This window comes from Chrysochloris asiatica, unplaced genomic scaffold, assembly GCF_000296735.1.
Source record: "Chrysochloris asiatica unplaced genomic scaffold, ChrAsi1.0 scaffold00003, whole genome shotgun sequence".
Taxonomy (NCBI): Eukaryota; Metazoa; Chordata; class Mammalia; order Afrosoricida; family Chrysochloridae; genus Chrysochloris; species Chrysochloris asiatica.
In genome coordinates, this window is record NW_006408521.1 from 41,298,799 (window position 1) to 41,313,984 (window position 15,186).

Consider the following 15,186-nt stretch of genomic DNA (forward strand, 5'->3'; position numbering starts at 1 on the left):
TCAATATCCTCTAACCACAGTCCTTAAATGGATCTATTGGAGGTCCCAAAGAAATGTTAAGTGCTGTGGAGTCGGTTCTGACTCAAACCACCCTATATAGGGTTCCCAAGGAGCGGTTGGTGAGTTTAAAATACCAATTTTGTGGTTCAAATCGACCTTGCACATTAAACCGCAGCGTAACAGCAGAACTCACAAACTTTCTTGTGGCCCCTCACGAACTTTTGATACTCACCTCAAATGATCTCAGGGATTTTTGTTTCTTCCTCAGTAAGTTCTGGGAGCAGAACACTGAGACCTTCTTTACCTTTCAACCAGTAAGTTGTTTGTTCTCCTTTGCCCTGTGGGGAGCAATGAAAGATGTTTGTGTATCAGAGGAATGGAGGCTGCTGGGAAGTCCAGTCTGAGCAGACTTCTCAGGGTTCCCTTACTGGCTGATACAGCAGGAGCTACCTCAGTGAGGGAACCAACCACCTGCCACTGAGTCCAATCAAACTCATGGTGACCCCACGTTTGTTAGAGGAGAACTTCAGAAGTACCTCTCCAGACCTCTCTTCTGACATTCCTTCTATAAGCCGTCAAGTTCGTAACTGTTCATGTCATCCAGGGGCTGAGTGAGTGAAGGCCTTGTTAGAGATGAAATTTTAATGATAAGCTAGAAGGAATTACCAATGGTCTAGCTTATGAGAACTAATGACACTAACTTTTGTGGAAACGGAAAGCTTAAAAGTACGAATAAAATCTAGTGAGCTCTTACTGTGAATTGGGTGCCCTGTAAAGTGGCCCCATACATGTTCACATTGAATCCTCAAAACTACCCTGCAAGAACAGTGCTATCATCATCACTATTTACAGATGACAAATCGAGTCCCCAATTCAGATAACGAGTAAGTGGTAGGACAGGACTCAAGCGAGGTCTATAGTGCTGCCGTGAGAAAAGTCTCCTTTGACCTAAGATCATTTGGTCCAGTGTAGTACACCAGTACCAGACTTAGCGAAGTGGGTTGTTGATGGTACCTTCTTCCCCTTTCCTTTCCTTCTCTGACCCCTACATTCACCCAAACACCCAACTTCACAGTAACCACCCCACCGATCCCACTGTAGAGGGATAGGGTTGGATAAAGATTTAATCCCAAAGCACTTGCATGAACATCTCCCAGACAGATTTGTCCTCAAGAGGAGGCCCCTTACCCTAAGGGAGAGACCAGTGCATATCAGTGATGAGAATACCCCATGATTCATTTCAGTGACACAATGCAGGCCAGGGTGGAGAAGAAGGCAGAGGTCATTCAATGTATAGAAATGAGGTCCTAGTACCTCCAAGCCCGAAACCAGCAGACTTCTGACCCCTTAGACTTACGTGATAGGACACAAAAAGAAAGGTGGACACTGTAGCTCTTAGAATCATATTTGGGGTTGTTTTATTAGGGGAACTGGACTATGGGTGTCAAAGCAGAAGTTGGGGGACCATTTGTAGCAGAAAGGAAGGAAGCACACATCCGACGTTGGTCTAGGTGGCAGTTACAGTATTCTCTGCTGCAGATTCCATGTTTGACTATTTGAGGGGACTACATAGTCTTGTCTGGAAGAAGACCTCGTAGTCATGAGATCCTCCAGAAATGGACTTTCTAGATCTCGGTCCACCACTGTATGGGCTGGATTTATGCATGCAGGGAAATTTCTCAGCATCTCATCAGAAACCCAAATGGAGAAAATGAGGTGCATTCTGCCTGGCCTTACCTTGACTTCAATGGTTCCTCTCTTTTGCAGATCGAATCCCCCCAATGCCAGCAGGGTACTTGCAGTGCTCTGAGAAACATGTATCCGGAGAGCTGCCACAAAGCAGGCATTAATTACCTAGTCATTGTTTTGACCATGATTTTCATAAGGGAGTCAATGGACGGGCAGCTTAGAGAGGGAATGCCACACTACTCAAATTCTCTGATCACCAGAATTTACTAAATCTTTGAAGTCTGGGATACTTGGGCTAGGACTCTCAACCCCCCAGGAATTTCCCAGACACTTTGGGTGCTGTTGAAGCTTCAGTGTAGTCCATATAGAGACAGAAGGCAGAACCAATTCAGTTTGCAAGTTGGTGCCTCTCATGGATGGAGATTAACTGGTCTCAGATTTCAGTGAGAAGAAAGGCTGCCTGGGATGGTATCAGAGCAGGGACATATTACTGAAAAGGTTGTTTGTAACCAGAACTACAACTGGACTCAGGTCTGGAGCCTGCATACACAGCTCCACTTTCAAATTTTAACCTGACAATCTAGTCTTACAATCTAAGAGCGAGATCTGTATTTAAATCCGTATTTGAGACTTGGTTGACTAACTTAATCAAATGATCAGCAGTAGAAAGCAGTTTTGTTTGTTTTTAAGAATTGTAGAGAATTTTTAAATTCCAAAGATTGTTAATCTAAATTCTTTGCAATTTAAATCACTAAGAAATTATTTTTCCATACTTCAGCTGGTGAATAGTTATCCATTATGTCTACCAATAGTTAGTACAGTAACATTTGTTGTTGTTGTTGTTGTTATGTGCCGTGGAGTCAGTTCTGACTCATAGTGACCCTGTACAGGGTTTCTGAGGCTATAAAATCTTTACAGAAGCAGAAAGCCTCATCTTTCTCCCACAGAACAGCTGGTAGTTTCGTACTGCTGACCTTGAGGTTCACAGCCCGATTCGTAACCACTACACTACCAGAGTTCCTTACAGTAACATTACTGTAAAGCAAAAGAGTAAATGTTGTCTGGACTTGCTGGCCACAGATTTCTTTTGCATCTTCAAGAACATAATCTATATCTGGGATTGACAAATTATGACCCAAAGGCCAACTCCAGGTTAACACCTGTTTTTGTAAATAAAGTTTTATTGGAACATGGGTATGCCCTTTCATGTGCGTATTGTCTATGGTTGCTTTCGAATGGCAATGGTAGAGTTAAATGATTGTGCCAGAGATCGTGTGGGCATCAATGCCTAAAATAGTTACTACTTGACCATTTACAAAGAAAGTGTAACAATTCTTGGTCAACATTAAAATGCTTTCATTCTATGTGTGCCTGACTACTTAAAATGAAATGTCTTGGGAGGAGGAAAACCCCTGTGTTTCCATGGCTCTATGAAGCGTAGTGGTTACGAATCGGGCTGCGAACCACAAGGTCAGCAGTTCAAAACTACCAGCTGCTCCGTGGGAGAAAGATGAGGCTTTCTGCTCCCGTAAAGATTTACAGCCTTGGAAACCCTGTACAGGGTCGCTATGGGTCGGAACCGACTCGACGGCACTTAACAACAACAACAATGAAGCGCAGCGGAGTCCCGGTGTGGCGCTGTGGGTTAATGAGCTGGACTGCAAAGTTGGTTTGAACTGCAAGATCGGTGATTCAAGCTCACCAGCTGCTTCTCAGAAACCCTATGCAGGGTCGCTATGGGTCGGGACCAACTCGACAGCACTTAACAACTGTGAAGAGCAGTGCTCAATCCTGTCTACACAGCTTATCATCAATGTTGTCTAGGGTGTCTTATTCTCCAGATGGAAAAAAGTAGGCTAAATACAAATTCATCTTCTAAAAGCAGCCCTCTGGTTCAAGAGAGAGGGCTACAGGGACAATACTGTGTTTGCAAAGTGCTGTGAGCGATACCCACGCAGACTGCTGCTTTCCATTCTGGATGCCATGTTCACGGTGTCTCCAAACAGGCAGTATCTGGGCATAGTGACTCCTACCACGCCCGCCACAACAGGACCTGTGAAGCGAAGGACCAAACAGCAGAATCAGCAGGTATTTCCCAAGGGTAGGATGCTCCAGGCCCATCAAGTCAACCAGTTCAAGTCAAGAAGTATTTGTTAAGCGCCCTCTTGAGGCAATGCTTGGCAGCAAGTCTTAAGGTAAAAGACTTGATGGAAATCTACAAAATGTCATCCCTGCACCAGAAATCTAAAGCAAGGCAACAATGGTACAAACGTGAGAGTAATTCATTCTGATTGCGGATCAAGTTTTATTTTAGTTGCACCTTGGAAGTGATAGGTAGGAGCAGGGCAGGCTACGTTCTTTTGGGGGCCCTGTACCAAATAAAAATGTGGGACTTCCTGGTTCAAAACTTACTAAACATTTCAAGACAGTGACAGCCGAGCACTAAATCAAGTGCAGGGCACTTTTGCGCAGGTCCTGCAACCATGCAGTCTGCCCTGGGCAGGGATTTGATAAAACAGATCAATGGGCATCCAATGCAGAAGGAGGCCTGGAGGGCAATTACCCTAATACAACCGTCCGTTTGGCATCTTATATCTCCTGTTTGTTATCAAGCAATCTGGTCAACTGGAAATACACATGCAAAGACAATTCAACTCTTTGCTTCTACAGAAAATGTTGCCATTCAATTTCAGGGTTCTTAAAAGCCTCAGAGCTGCCATACCTGATCAGAAGGCCAGCCTGCTAGCAGTGCTACCTACCTGTGTGGAGACCAATCCGGAGCTTGAGCTTCTCCTCAGGCATGTGCCCTATCTGGAAGTGGATGGTGGCACTGAGAAGATGCAGGGACATTGTGGCAATTGCATCAGCATGCTGGAGTCCATTGCGGATTGGAAGTCCGCTAGCCACCATGTATGCATCTCCGATTGTTTCCACCTGAAAATAAAGCAACACTGTGACCTCTTGTTCTCTGGGGGGGCTGAAGAATAAAAGACCAAGGACCCTGTGACTGGCCCATGCCACCCAAATATGAAGAGTCCCATTTCATCACCTCCACCCCACCTAAGCCCTAGTTTTACCTCAAGTTCTTGCCCTTGTCCTAATTCGTCCACAAAGTTTCCTTTCCCTGACCCTTCTCCCATAGGTGCTGCCTCTTCCTTGGAAATCTGAGTATGATGGAAGCCATTGTTCCCCAACCCAAGCTCAGGACAGAGAAAGGCAACAGTGTCATTGTTACTTGTTGCTGTCAAGTGCTGTTGAGTTGATCCCAACTCATAACAACCCTACATAGGACTTCCGAGGCTATAAATCTTTTTGGGAGCAGAGAGCATCATCTTTCTACCACAGACTGCGAGGGAAACTGGAAACACCAGATGGGTCAAGAGGAATCCAACCTAAACTGTTCTCACACCATATAAGTGCTCTTTTTGTTGGTATTTATGCATAAGTAAGGGACTCTGGCATCACAGTGGTTAAAGAGCTTGGTTGCTAACCAAGAGATGGATGGTTTGAACCTATCAGCAGCTTCATAGAAGAAAGATGTAGCAATCTGCTCCCATAAAAATTGTTGTTGTTGTTAAGTGCCATTGAGTTGGTTCTGACCCATAGCAACCCTATATAGCAGCTGGTGAGCTTGAACTGCCAACCTTGCAGTTAAAGCAGACTTTACAGTCCAGTACATTAACCCATATACTCTGGAAACCCTGTAGAACCATTCTGTTTCATCCCATAAGGTCACTGTGAGTCAGAATAAATTTGAGGGCAATGGGGTTAACAGGTTTATGCATATAAATATATCTGCCTGGTCTGTCCTCTTCACCCCCAATTCTCCTATAGCTAGCCTTTATATAATCTCCTTCATTCAAAGTAATGAAACCAATGAGTAATAGGAGTTTAAAGTTACAACCCATCCAGGTAGATTTGCATTCAGCAGAATTGAAAGATGAGGTGGAATGGTGGAATTTCACTATTTGATGGCACAAACCCAGGAATGAAAACACCTTGCTCTCCTGTTGTTGTTGTTAAGTGCCGTGGAGTAAGTTCTGACTCATAGCAACCCTGTACAGGGTTTCCAAGGATGTAAATCTTTACAGGAGCAGAAAGCCTCATCTTTCTCTCACAGAACAGTTGGTAGTTTCGAACTGCTGAGCATGAGATTAGCAGCCCAATTCATAATCACTACGCTACCAGAGCTCCCTCCTCGTTCTCCTAGTAGCCCTGAAATGACACAAAGCCAACTAGTACATAAGTCCAACTTGATGCTAGGTTGCATATTCCCTCCAATGAGAACATCCGTTGGGAATAGAAACTAAGATAAACTCAGGCAAACATAATTTAGAAGATACTAAATGAATTGCTGTCGCATCAACACTGATTGGCGGCAACCTCATGTGTGTCCCAGCAGAACTGTGACCACAGGCATTTCAGTGACTGACTTTTTGGAAATAGACCACCAGGTCTTTCTTCTGAGGAATCTCTGGGAGGGTTCAAACTTTCAGCCTTTCAATTAGCAATTGAGTGTATTATTATTTACGCTACCCAGGAACTCTGAGAGGCTAATATTAAAGAGGACAATTCCCAGAGGGTGCCTTCCTAAACAGGGCAGGTTTGGGATCTACCTGGTATGTACAGCCTGCTCCTTTAAATTATCTACACCATCCTATTTTCCCCCTGCACGGAGGGAGATGTTGCTGGAGAACATGGAGGATGTATCCCCAAGAGACACAGCCACACTGGCCTCTAAATCTCCCTGGCCTACTGGTCCCCAGCAGAGACAGAATCCTCAGATTCCTTGTGTGGGCAGGTACACATGGGACTGCCCCCAAGGCATGCTGGAATTGGGGCATATTATTGGTTCTGAAGTCATTCATGATCTGACTCCATCCGAAAAGTCAGATAACACACACAAAAAATGATCCACATCAGCCCCACCTGCAGCTTCTGTTAATTAGTCAAGCACTTTTCTTTAATAATGCCAAGTTATTAGTTTTTCCTATTTCCCCCATTCCACCCAACCCCACCCCAATAAAACAAAACAAAACATTTATAGGTGGCCATTTTCATCCATTCTCAGAGTAACGCTGGGCACGTGGTTGCGGTCTCATTTTTAGCCGCTGATCTAGTCTAAAATTGCAGGCCTTCACCTTGAATTACTAAGTATCATGACAACAGAAATGAGCCCATGTAAGACACCTAGTCCCATAGCCATCGAATCAATTTCAACTCATAGCAGGCGATCCTGTAAGACAACGTAGCAGTTCTCCCTGGGTGTTCGGAGGCTGTGTATCTATGCAGGAGTACACAGGCTCATTGTCTCCCTCGGAGTGACTGGTGGTTTGAACCACTAACCTTGTAGTTAGCATTAATGCCTAAGCTAAAGTGCCACCAGGGTACCCTCTGTAAGATTCAAAGACAGCCTTAAAAGAGGTGGAAATATAAGCCTCTCTGAATCTGAAAACTATGCGTCCAGAGGGGAAGGGCAGGATTAGCCAACAGAAATGTTTCCCATTAGATAAAATAACGGATAGAAACAGAAGAAACCAACAGGTGATTTTTGGCAAGCCCATGAATCTCTGATGAATCAATCCCCTTTCCAAGGCAACAAATAGGAATAAAGTATTGAGTTTCTGCCATGAATTGAGATGGAATGCTTGCCACCTGGGCCAGGTTCCTCCTCCCTCAAGCCCCGAGATGGTCCACAAAGAGCATTTGCTACTCACACCACAGGAACCGGGGAGCTCACCTTATACACGTCATAGGTTTTAATAATATTATCAAATAAGCTGTACAAGTCATTGAGGAGCTTTACAACTTGCAAAGGGGAACTAAGAGAACACAGTTTTGTGAATCCAACAATGTCCGAGAAAAAGATGGTCACAGAGTCGAAGTGTTCTGGTTCCACAGATCTCCCAGCTATTAGCTGTTCTCCAATGAAGCTGAAAGCAGAGAAAACAGTTCTTTTCTTTAAACATCATCTTATCCCTCTTGTTCCCCACAAACAAACAAACCCAAACTATTGCTGTCAAATTGATTCTAATTCTTGGCAATCCTATATGTTACAAGGTAGAACTGCTCTTTTCGTGGCTGTAATCCTTACAGAAGATAAGCACCAGGCCTTGCTTCTGCGGTGCCACTGATGTTGTTGTTATATGCCATGGAGTTGGTTCTGACTCATAGCGACCCTGTACAGGGTTTCCGAGGCTGTAAATCTTTATGGGAGCAGAAAGCCTCACCATTCTCCCCTGGAACAGCTGGTAGTTTTGAACTGCTGACCTTAAGGTTCACAGCCCGATTCGTAACCACTACGCTAGCAGAGCTCCTTTAGGTTAGTATAGCCAATTGAAAATTGTGTTTGCACCATACAGATATTTTTGTCTCCAACAGGTCTCCACAAAGTTGCTGCCACAGAACTGTTTGCTTCAGTAGATTACATCTTTGGGTAGCAAAATTCATCAGCTGACATACATTTCTCCAACTGCATTTTCTCTAAGAAAACGTTTGGATCAGTGGGTATAAAGTGGGAAGAAAGGGAGTTACATAAATACATTTACTACCAGGATTATCACCTGAGGGCACCTCATTTTCATCTACTGGTTATAGAGTGGATTGTAAAGACTGTTTGCAAATGTGCAAACAAATTCATTGATCCAGAAACCAATGCTTTTGCTTCAGTTAACCACATAACATACTAAGGCCCTCCTCACCTCTTTTGTCAAGACATAAAAGAAAAGTACAGGAGTGTGAACAGAAACAGTTTTTGTCAAGTGTTAAGAGGTGCACAAGTGAAAAACAAAACCAAAATGAAACAAGTTTTGAGTCGGTTGTGGTAAATGCATGTTGCATCTGCAATGCTTTTGGAGGTAAAGACTGCGGTCAAGAGTAATCGGATTCATGAAACTAGAGTGCCACCTAGTGGTAATTCTTGTGTTGCGCTATCTACCATCTTTTATGTAAAAGATACACTGTCTATGCATATGGATTGAAGGGCTTTTTTGCCTTTGTCTCCCTTGACATAGTTTATCAAATTATAAACAAATTGATTGCCCTCATTGAGAAGAGCCTAGATCATCTTAAGAAAAGAGAAAAGGAATATTCCCTCCTTGTGGAGCTCAAGTGATGATGCTTTCATTCCCTGCGTTCCCGGTCAAGACCCACAGAGTTCGGGAATACCTGGGCAGCATTTTAGCCAGAAGTTTTTCCACCTTCCTCTTCTCTTCAGTCAGCTGGTTGGTCCTCTCTTCCACCACCTCCTCCAGGTGATTGGCGTACACTTCCAACTTGTTCACCATACTGTCTAATATGTTCACATGGCTTTAAAAGAACCAAGACATTAATGTCTTTTTTCCAAGAATTCTAGGGCTTTAGCAGAGCAGAACTATGAACTATACATTCCAAGAGGGTGTTTCCCACCCTGAAGGCTTCCTACTTCAGGACTGCCAATGCCCAACACTGAAATAACAATACTGATAGGCCACATGGCAGGACAAAACCTGCCATTTACCAGCTCTGTGATCTTAGGCAGCACAGCACCTTTCATTCCTCTGAGCCTCAGTTTGTTCATCTGGAAAATGGGGCAGTATTGTTTGGAGATTTCAGGGAGATGATGTTTATAAAGTGTCTAGCTCCATATTTAGCACCCATCCAATAGACACTCAATAAAAAGTGGCGGTTCAAACTCACCAGCCACTCCTCAGAAATCCTATACCAACTCGACGGCACTTAACTACAACAATCATTGTTGCATATGGACCATACTACTGTCATGGCAGAATTCAGGACATGGCGTTCTTATCTTTGCAGACTGTACAATGTAAGAGGTACTTTTAGATTCTGAAAGTTGTCAGAAGGATCTTCAGATCAATCATTAAAACTGGCCTTTCAGAAAAGGAGACTAAGACGGTTGCCAGGATGCTTTGGAGGAAACAGGCTGAGAGGCATGAATAATTTAAGCCAATAATCTGCTTTAATGATGGTAACTAATTTTCATCCCAGAGTCCAGTTCTACTCATGACTCTGGGAATGTTGGTTGAGAAAGATTCTGGGGCCATGCCAAAACTCCTGGGAAAGACTGTCTTGATTGGTTAGTGATGTTTGAAAGGAACAAAGGCAGGCAGTGGAAGCATTAATGCTGGATGCATTTTAAATATTTATGTTACTCCACTTTAGCCAGCAGGTAGTGCAGTGTTTTGCATATAGTAGACAGAGGTGAATACATGATGAATGAATGAATGAATGCACTGAGCCTTCATCTTGGTACCAGTTACATATAGCACATCAGTTTTAACATCCAAATGCTCAAATGATTAGCAGAAAATACCTGTTGCACATTTAACTCACCCTTTGGGACTGGCTTCTCGTAAAACTTTCTTGATGCACAAGAAAGTGGGTCTCTTCTCAGGAGATTCATCCCAGCATGCCCTCACCATGGCCAAGATATTTTCATTGTCCTTCTCCTCTGACAGGGAAGGCCTCAGTGGTTCAGCTGCCATAGGGTTTTGGATTCGGTTGATGATTTCTGAAATTCATTAAAGTCTTTAGGCTCCTTGTTGTTGTTGTTATGTGCCATCAAGTCAGTTCTGACTCCCAGTGACCCTACATAGGGTTTCTAAGACTATATCTTTGAAGGAGCAAAAACCTTCATCTTTCTCCTGTGGAGAGGCTGGCGGGCTCAAACTGAAGACCTTGTAATTCACGGTCCAGTGCTTATCATATACAGCCAGTTTGCAAATTAAATTTTTAAATAAAATGACGCAGACTTGAATCTCTGAAGCATCTGGGTATTTAAGCCAAATATTAGAAATTCTCCTTTGAAAACTGAAGAATCCTAATGTAAAGCAGGAGTCTTGGTGTGGCGCTGTAGGATAAGCACTGAACTGTTAACTAACCTTAAGATCAGTGGTACACAACCACCAGCCACTCCTTGGAACCCTATACAGCAGGGGTAGAAATCTTTTTCTGCCAAAATTTATAACATCATTTGCAAGCCATATAAAATTATCAACTTAAAAATTAGCCTGCTATATTTGGTCAAACATTTAATTAACTTACCCCTAATGGGAGTCCTGCTGTGAGGTAATGCGCTGGACTGCAAAGTCATTTGAACTGCAAGATTGGTTTTCACGCTCACCAGCTGCTCCTTGGAAACCCTATACAGTGTCGCTATGGGTCGGAACCGACTTGACAGCACTTAACAACAACAACAACAATGGGATGGTGCTGTGAGATAAACCACTAGACCACAAGATCAGTTTGAATCGCAAGGTCAGTGGTTCAAACTCACCATTTGCTCCTCAGAAACCCTATACAGGGTCGCTATGGGTCGGAACCGACTTCACAACAAAAATGTGATGGCTAGAACTACAGTTACCTTGGCAGGAATTTCACGTGGCCCTCGGGCTAGACATTCCCCATGCCTGCTATACAGGGTCACACTGTAGGATACATACTGGACCGCAAGGTCGGTTTGAGCTGCGAGGTTGGTGGTTCAAACTCACCAGCCGCTCCCTGGAAACCCTATACAGGGTTGCAATGGATCGGAATCGACTCAACAGCACTTAACAACAACAACAACTAATCTTTTAATGGGCTCAAGCGTGGCAACAATTATGAGGTTGGCCCAGGACTGGGCAGTGTTTCATTCTGTTGTGCATAGGGTCGCTATGAGTCGGTACCGACTCGATGGCACATAACAACAACAACAACTAATCTTTTGAAAGGAGCCCTGATGGTGTAATGGGTTACGTGTTGGGCTGTTAACAGAAAGGTTAGCAGTCTGAATCCACCAGTTTCTCCTCAGGGGGAAGAGGAGGCTTTCTGCTCCTGTGCTGGGAAATCTCTGCTTACAGTCACTGTGAGGCAGAACCAACTTGCTAACAGTGGATTACATTTTGGGAACTAATCTATTTTAGGATCAAGACATCTTTTCACACAGATCAACATTTTTTGGAAGGAGGCATTCTTTGATATGATTTTTTATATTGTTATTGCGATGGAGCCTCTTCTGGCTCATTTTAGGAGTGTTTAAACATCTGATGTTGGAAATTCCCTAAGGGTGCTTTATGTGTTTTTATATCCCAGGAGTATATTACATAAAAGTTATTTTAACAAATAATGAATGTTATTATTACTATTAGGTTCTGCCTCCTTGTCCAACCTTGCTAACCTACTTTCTTGACTTCTTTTTGTAGTCAAAATGCAATTTGTTTTCTAATTTAAAAAAGAATAAAAATCGTGAAAGTAAAAAATAAGAGTAGAATAAATTGTAAACTAAGAACGAAACAATAATGAACCCTGGGAGCGTAGAGGATTACAAGCTGGGCTGCTAACCACAAAGTCAGCAGTTCGAATCCACAGTTGCTTCTCAGGAGAAAGACGAGACTTTCAGCTCCTGTAAAGATTTACAGCCTCAGAAACCGTTCCTATCTCGGTTGGCTAAGTTGGAACTGACTCCCCAGCACACTACCACCGCCATCACCATCAACAAAATTAATTAAAATGGTCTTTTGAAGTCAGCTTCAGAAGACCCAATCCTGAGCGTTACCACTGGGTTGTGCATTGACGTCGTCGAAGGGTCCACAGTCCTGGTGGTAGATCAGCTGCCTCATCAGAATGGCGAAGCTGTAAACGTCACCCTTTGGTGTACCTGCACAAGGTGCCTCTGGGAGCCGCAGCAGCTCAGGAGCTGTCCAGTAGAGCTCTGCAAAGCAACAGGACGTCCCTTGTGTGAGAGGCACGGTGCAGAATGGGAGCATTCGCTTCTTTCCCAGGAAACCAGAGCATCCATCCTGAGAAAGCAGTTCTGATGACGCTTAACTTAAAGGGCCAAGAAGGGTCCATGTTAAGACTGAGGAATTTGCACTGACCGCCTAAGACAGGCAGCGTCCCTTAAACAAATAATAAATAAGGGGGAATCTGATGCAGACCGTGCAGACCCAGTCAGGAATTCATGTCCCTGTGGGCCCAAGCGTTGCAGACCATCCAAACCATAGGCTCTGAAAATCAGACTTTAGCCACCTAGCAGACATAGCAAACTGTCCCTCATCTGATTATTCAGTTATGCTGGTTAGTAATCGCATACATGAGCCCTGGATATCCACAGATAAATGTAAAAACCTTCCCTAAAAGCCGAGACTGTAAATTCCAAAAAGGCAAAGTTTCCCCCCCTCCCAAAAAAAAAAAAAAAAAAAGAGAAAAAGGAAAGATAGAAACACTGTTAACTGATGATGTATGGAGGGGATTATAATCAGTGTAATGAAACAAGTCATATGAATGGTTGAATGTGAAACTGATGATGTGCCCTGTAAACAAAAAAAAAAAAAAAAAGGGTCCATGTACGTAAATGAAGACAATTATCAGAAAGGAAGAACACAAACGTGTTCCCAGCAGCTAGCTCGATCCCTTCGATGCTTACCGGAATAGGCCGTCCTTCTCTCGTTGTAGTTCTGATCTGTTCGTCCATACTTGAGCGTCCACAGTCCAAATCCTGACAACTTCACCTGCAGGCGCCCGTCCACCAGGCAGGTGGATGGCTTCAGGTGACCGTGGGACCGCAGTGTGCTGCTGTGTAAAAACAGCATTCCCTGGAAGAATAAAAGTGAGCCCCGGTGGAAAGAAGGGCAGGGACAGATGGACTGCAATAAAGACAGACAGACTGACCTGGGGCAGGGGATGTGTACCCAACCCAATGTTCTCAAAGAGCCCCAGATGGACCCCCTCCATGTTAACTCAGTGGAGTACATCCGTCCTGAGCAGGGACATCAAAAATGAATAAAACCATTTCTGACCATTGGTCATGCGGTGGTACTCCCCAAGTTCAAATCCCAGCTCTATCACTTAGGAAAGTGCAAGTTACTCTGTTGTTGTTGTTGTGTGCCGTGGAGTCGGTCCCAATTCATAGTGACCCTGCACAGGGTTTCTGAGGCTGTAAATCTTTGCGGGAGCAGCCTTATCTTTCTCCCATGGAACAGCTGGTAGTTTCGAACATCTGACCTAGAGATTAGCAGACCACTTCATAACCACTATGCTACCAGAGCTCCTTGAAAGTTACTCTGGTTGGTCTCATTTTCCCCATCAAAATGGAGATCACAGTACTGCCCTACCTCCTAATAGGTTGTGGAGATTAAACAGGACAATGCATAACAACTACTAGACATGGTGTCTGGTAGACATCAAATACCCAGTATAAACTATAATGAAAACTGTGTATGAATGTAACAAATGTATAAATATGATAAATAATGTCAACCTATAGAAACAACACTATGTAATTAAGAATATTGTTTTACCTATGTACTATTGCATGCGCTTGAAGGTCCTGTTAGAGCACTTCATAATAACATAAGGAACACTGAACTATTCTCAAGTCATCTACTGCATTCTTGAGGGATTAAATACTATTATTATATAATAATAAGTGGGGTGGGAAGACCATTAGAGTCCAAAGTATGGACTTCGCCACTAATTCCCTTCAAGCAAGTCACTTCACCTGACTGGGCTTCAATGTACCTGTGAGGTAAGACTTCCCAGAGGATGGCGGGGGACCAGTGTCATCATATTACCTGGGAGTTTGGCAAACACTGAGTATCTCAGGCCCTGCCCCAGGTCAACTGAACTACACTCTGCCTTTTAATAAGACCCCAGGCGATTCCTGTGCCCCCTACATTTTGAGAAGTCCTGACCTACATCAATTGCTCCTTAGCCACATATTAGAGTCGCCTCTGCTGCCAAGTGCAGTCAAGCCACTTCCGACTTCTACAACCCTGTATAGATAGTTCCTCAGGTTGTAAAGCTATACGGAGCAGAAAGTCTCATCATTTTTCCATGTAGCAGCTGGTGGGTTTGAACTGCTGCCTGTGCAGTTAACAGTCCAATGGGTAACCCACTATGCATCCAGGGCTCCCATAATCACCTTTGTTGTTGCTGTTAAGTATCGTCCAGTCGAGTCCAATTCATATTGACCCAGTATAGGGTTTCCAAGTAGTGGCTGGTAGGTTTGAGCCACCAACCTTACAGCTAGCAGTCCAGTACTTACCCTACAGTGCCACACCAACAGCCCCAGAAAACTTGGAAGGCTTTAAAAAAAATAACAATTTGCAGGCCACAGACACTGGAAGATCAGTAAAGACTTGTATAAGCTTTTATATATGGTACAGGATTCCTGGTGTGGTGCTGTAGGATCCACAAAGAACTTGGAACCACAAGGTTGGCAGTTCAAACTCACCGGCTGCTCCTCAGAAACCCTATACAGGGTCACTATAAGTCAAAACTGACTCTACAGCACTTAACAACATATATGGTACAAGGAATTCCTGAATGATGTGAATAGTTTACCCGCTCAGCTGCCAGCCTAAAGATTGGATGTTCAAGTCCACCCAGAGGCACCTCAGAAAAAAGACCTGGCAATCTGCTTCTCCAAAATCAGACTCTGAAAGTCCCGTGGAGCATAGTTCTACCTGACACACTGGGGGTCACCATGAGTTAGAGCCAGCTCAACCACAAAGC

At 43.8% G+C, this 15,186-nt stretch overlaps 1 protein-coding gene across 1 annotated transcript in view; it reads right to left on the reverse strand.

The window, feature by feature from the left end:
- Positions 1 to 233: 233 nt before the first annotated feature.
- Positions 234 to 15,186, reverse strand: part of LOC102840868 (guanylate cyclase 2G-like) — a 52,532-nt gene continuing 37,579 nt past the window's right edge. The window contains exons 13-21 of the mRNA XM_006831483.1: positions 13,097 to 13,265; positions 12,227 to 12,382; positions 10,024 to 10,201; positions 8,857 to 8,997; positions 7,430 to 7,622; positions 4,449 to 4,623; positions 3,644 to 3,742; positions 1,738 to 1,829; positions 234 to 338 (exon numbers count right to left, since the gene is read on the reverse strand). Coding sequence (XP_006831546.1) covers positions 234 to 338; positions 1,738 to 1,829; positions 3,644 to 3,742; positions 4,449 to 4,623; positions 7,430 to 7,622; positions 8,857 to 8,997; positions 10,024 to 10,201; positions 12,227 to 12,382; positions 13,097 to 13,265 — 1,308 coding nt within the window. The remainder of the gene's footprint in view (positions 339 to 1,737; positions 1,830 to 3,643; positions 3,743 to 4,448; positions 4,624 to 7,429; positions 7,623 to 8,856; positions 8,998 to 10,023; positions 10,202 to 12,226; positions 12,383 to 13,096; positions 13,266 to 15,186) is intronic.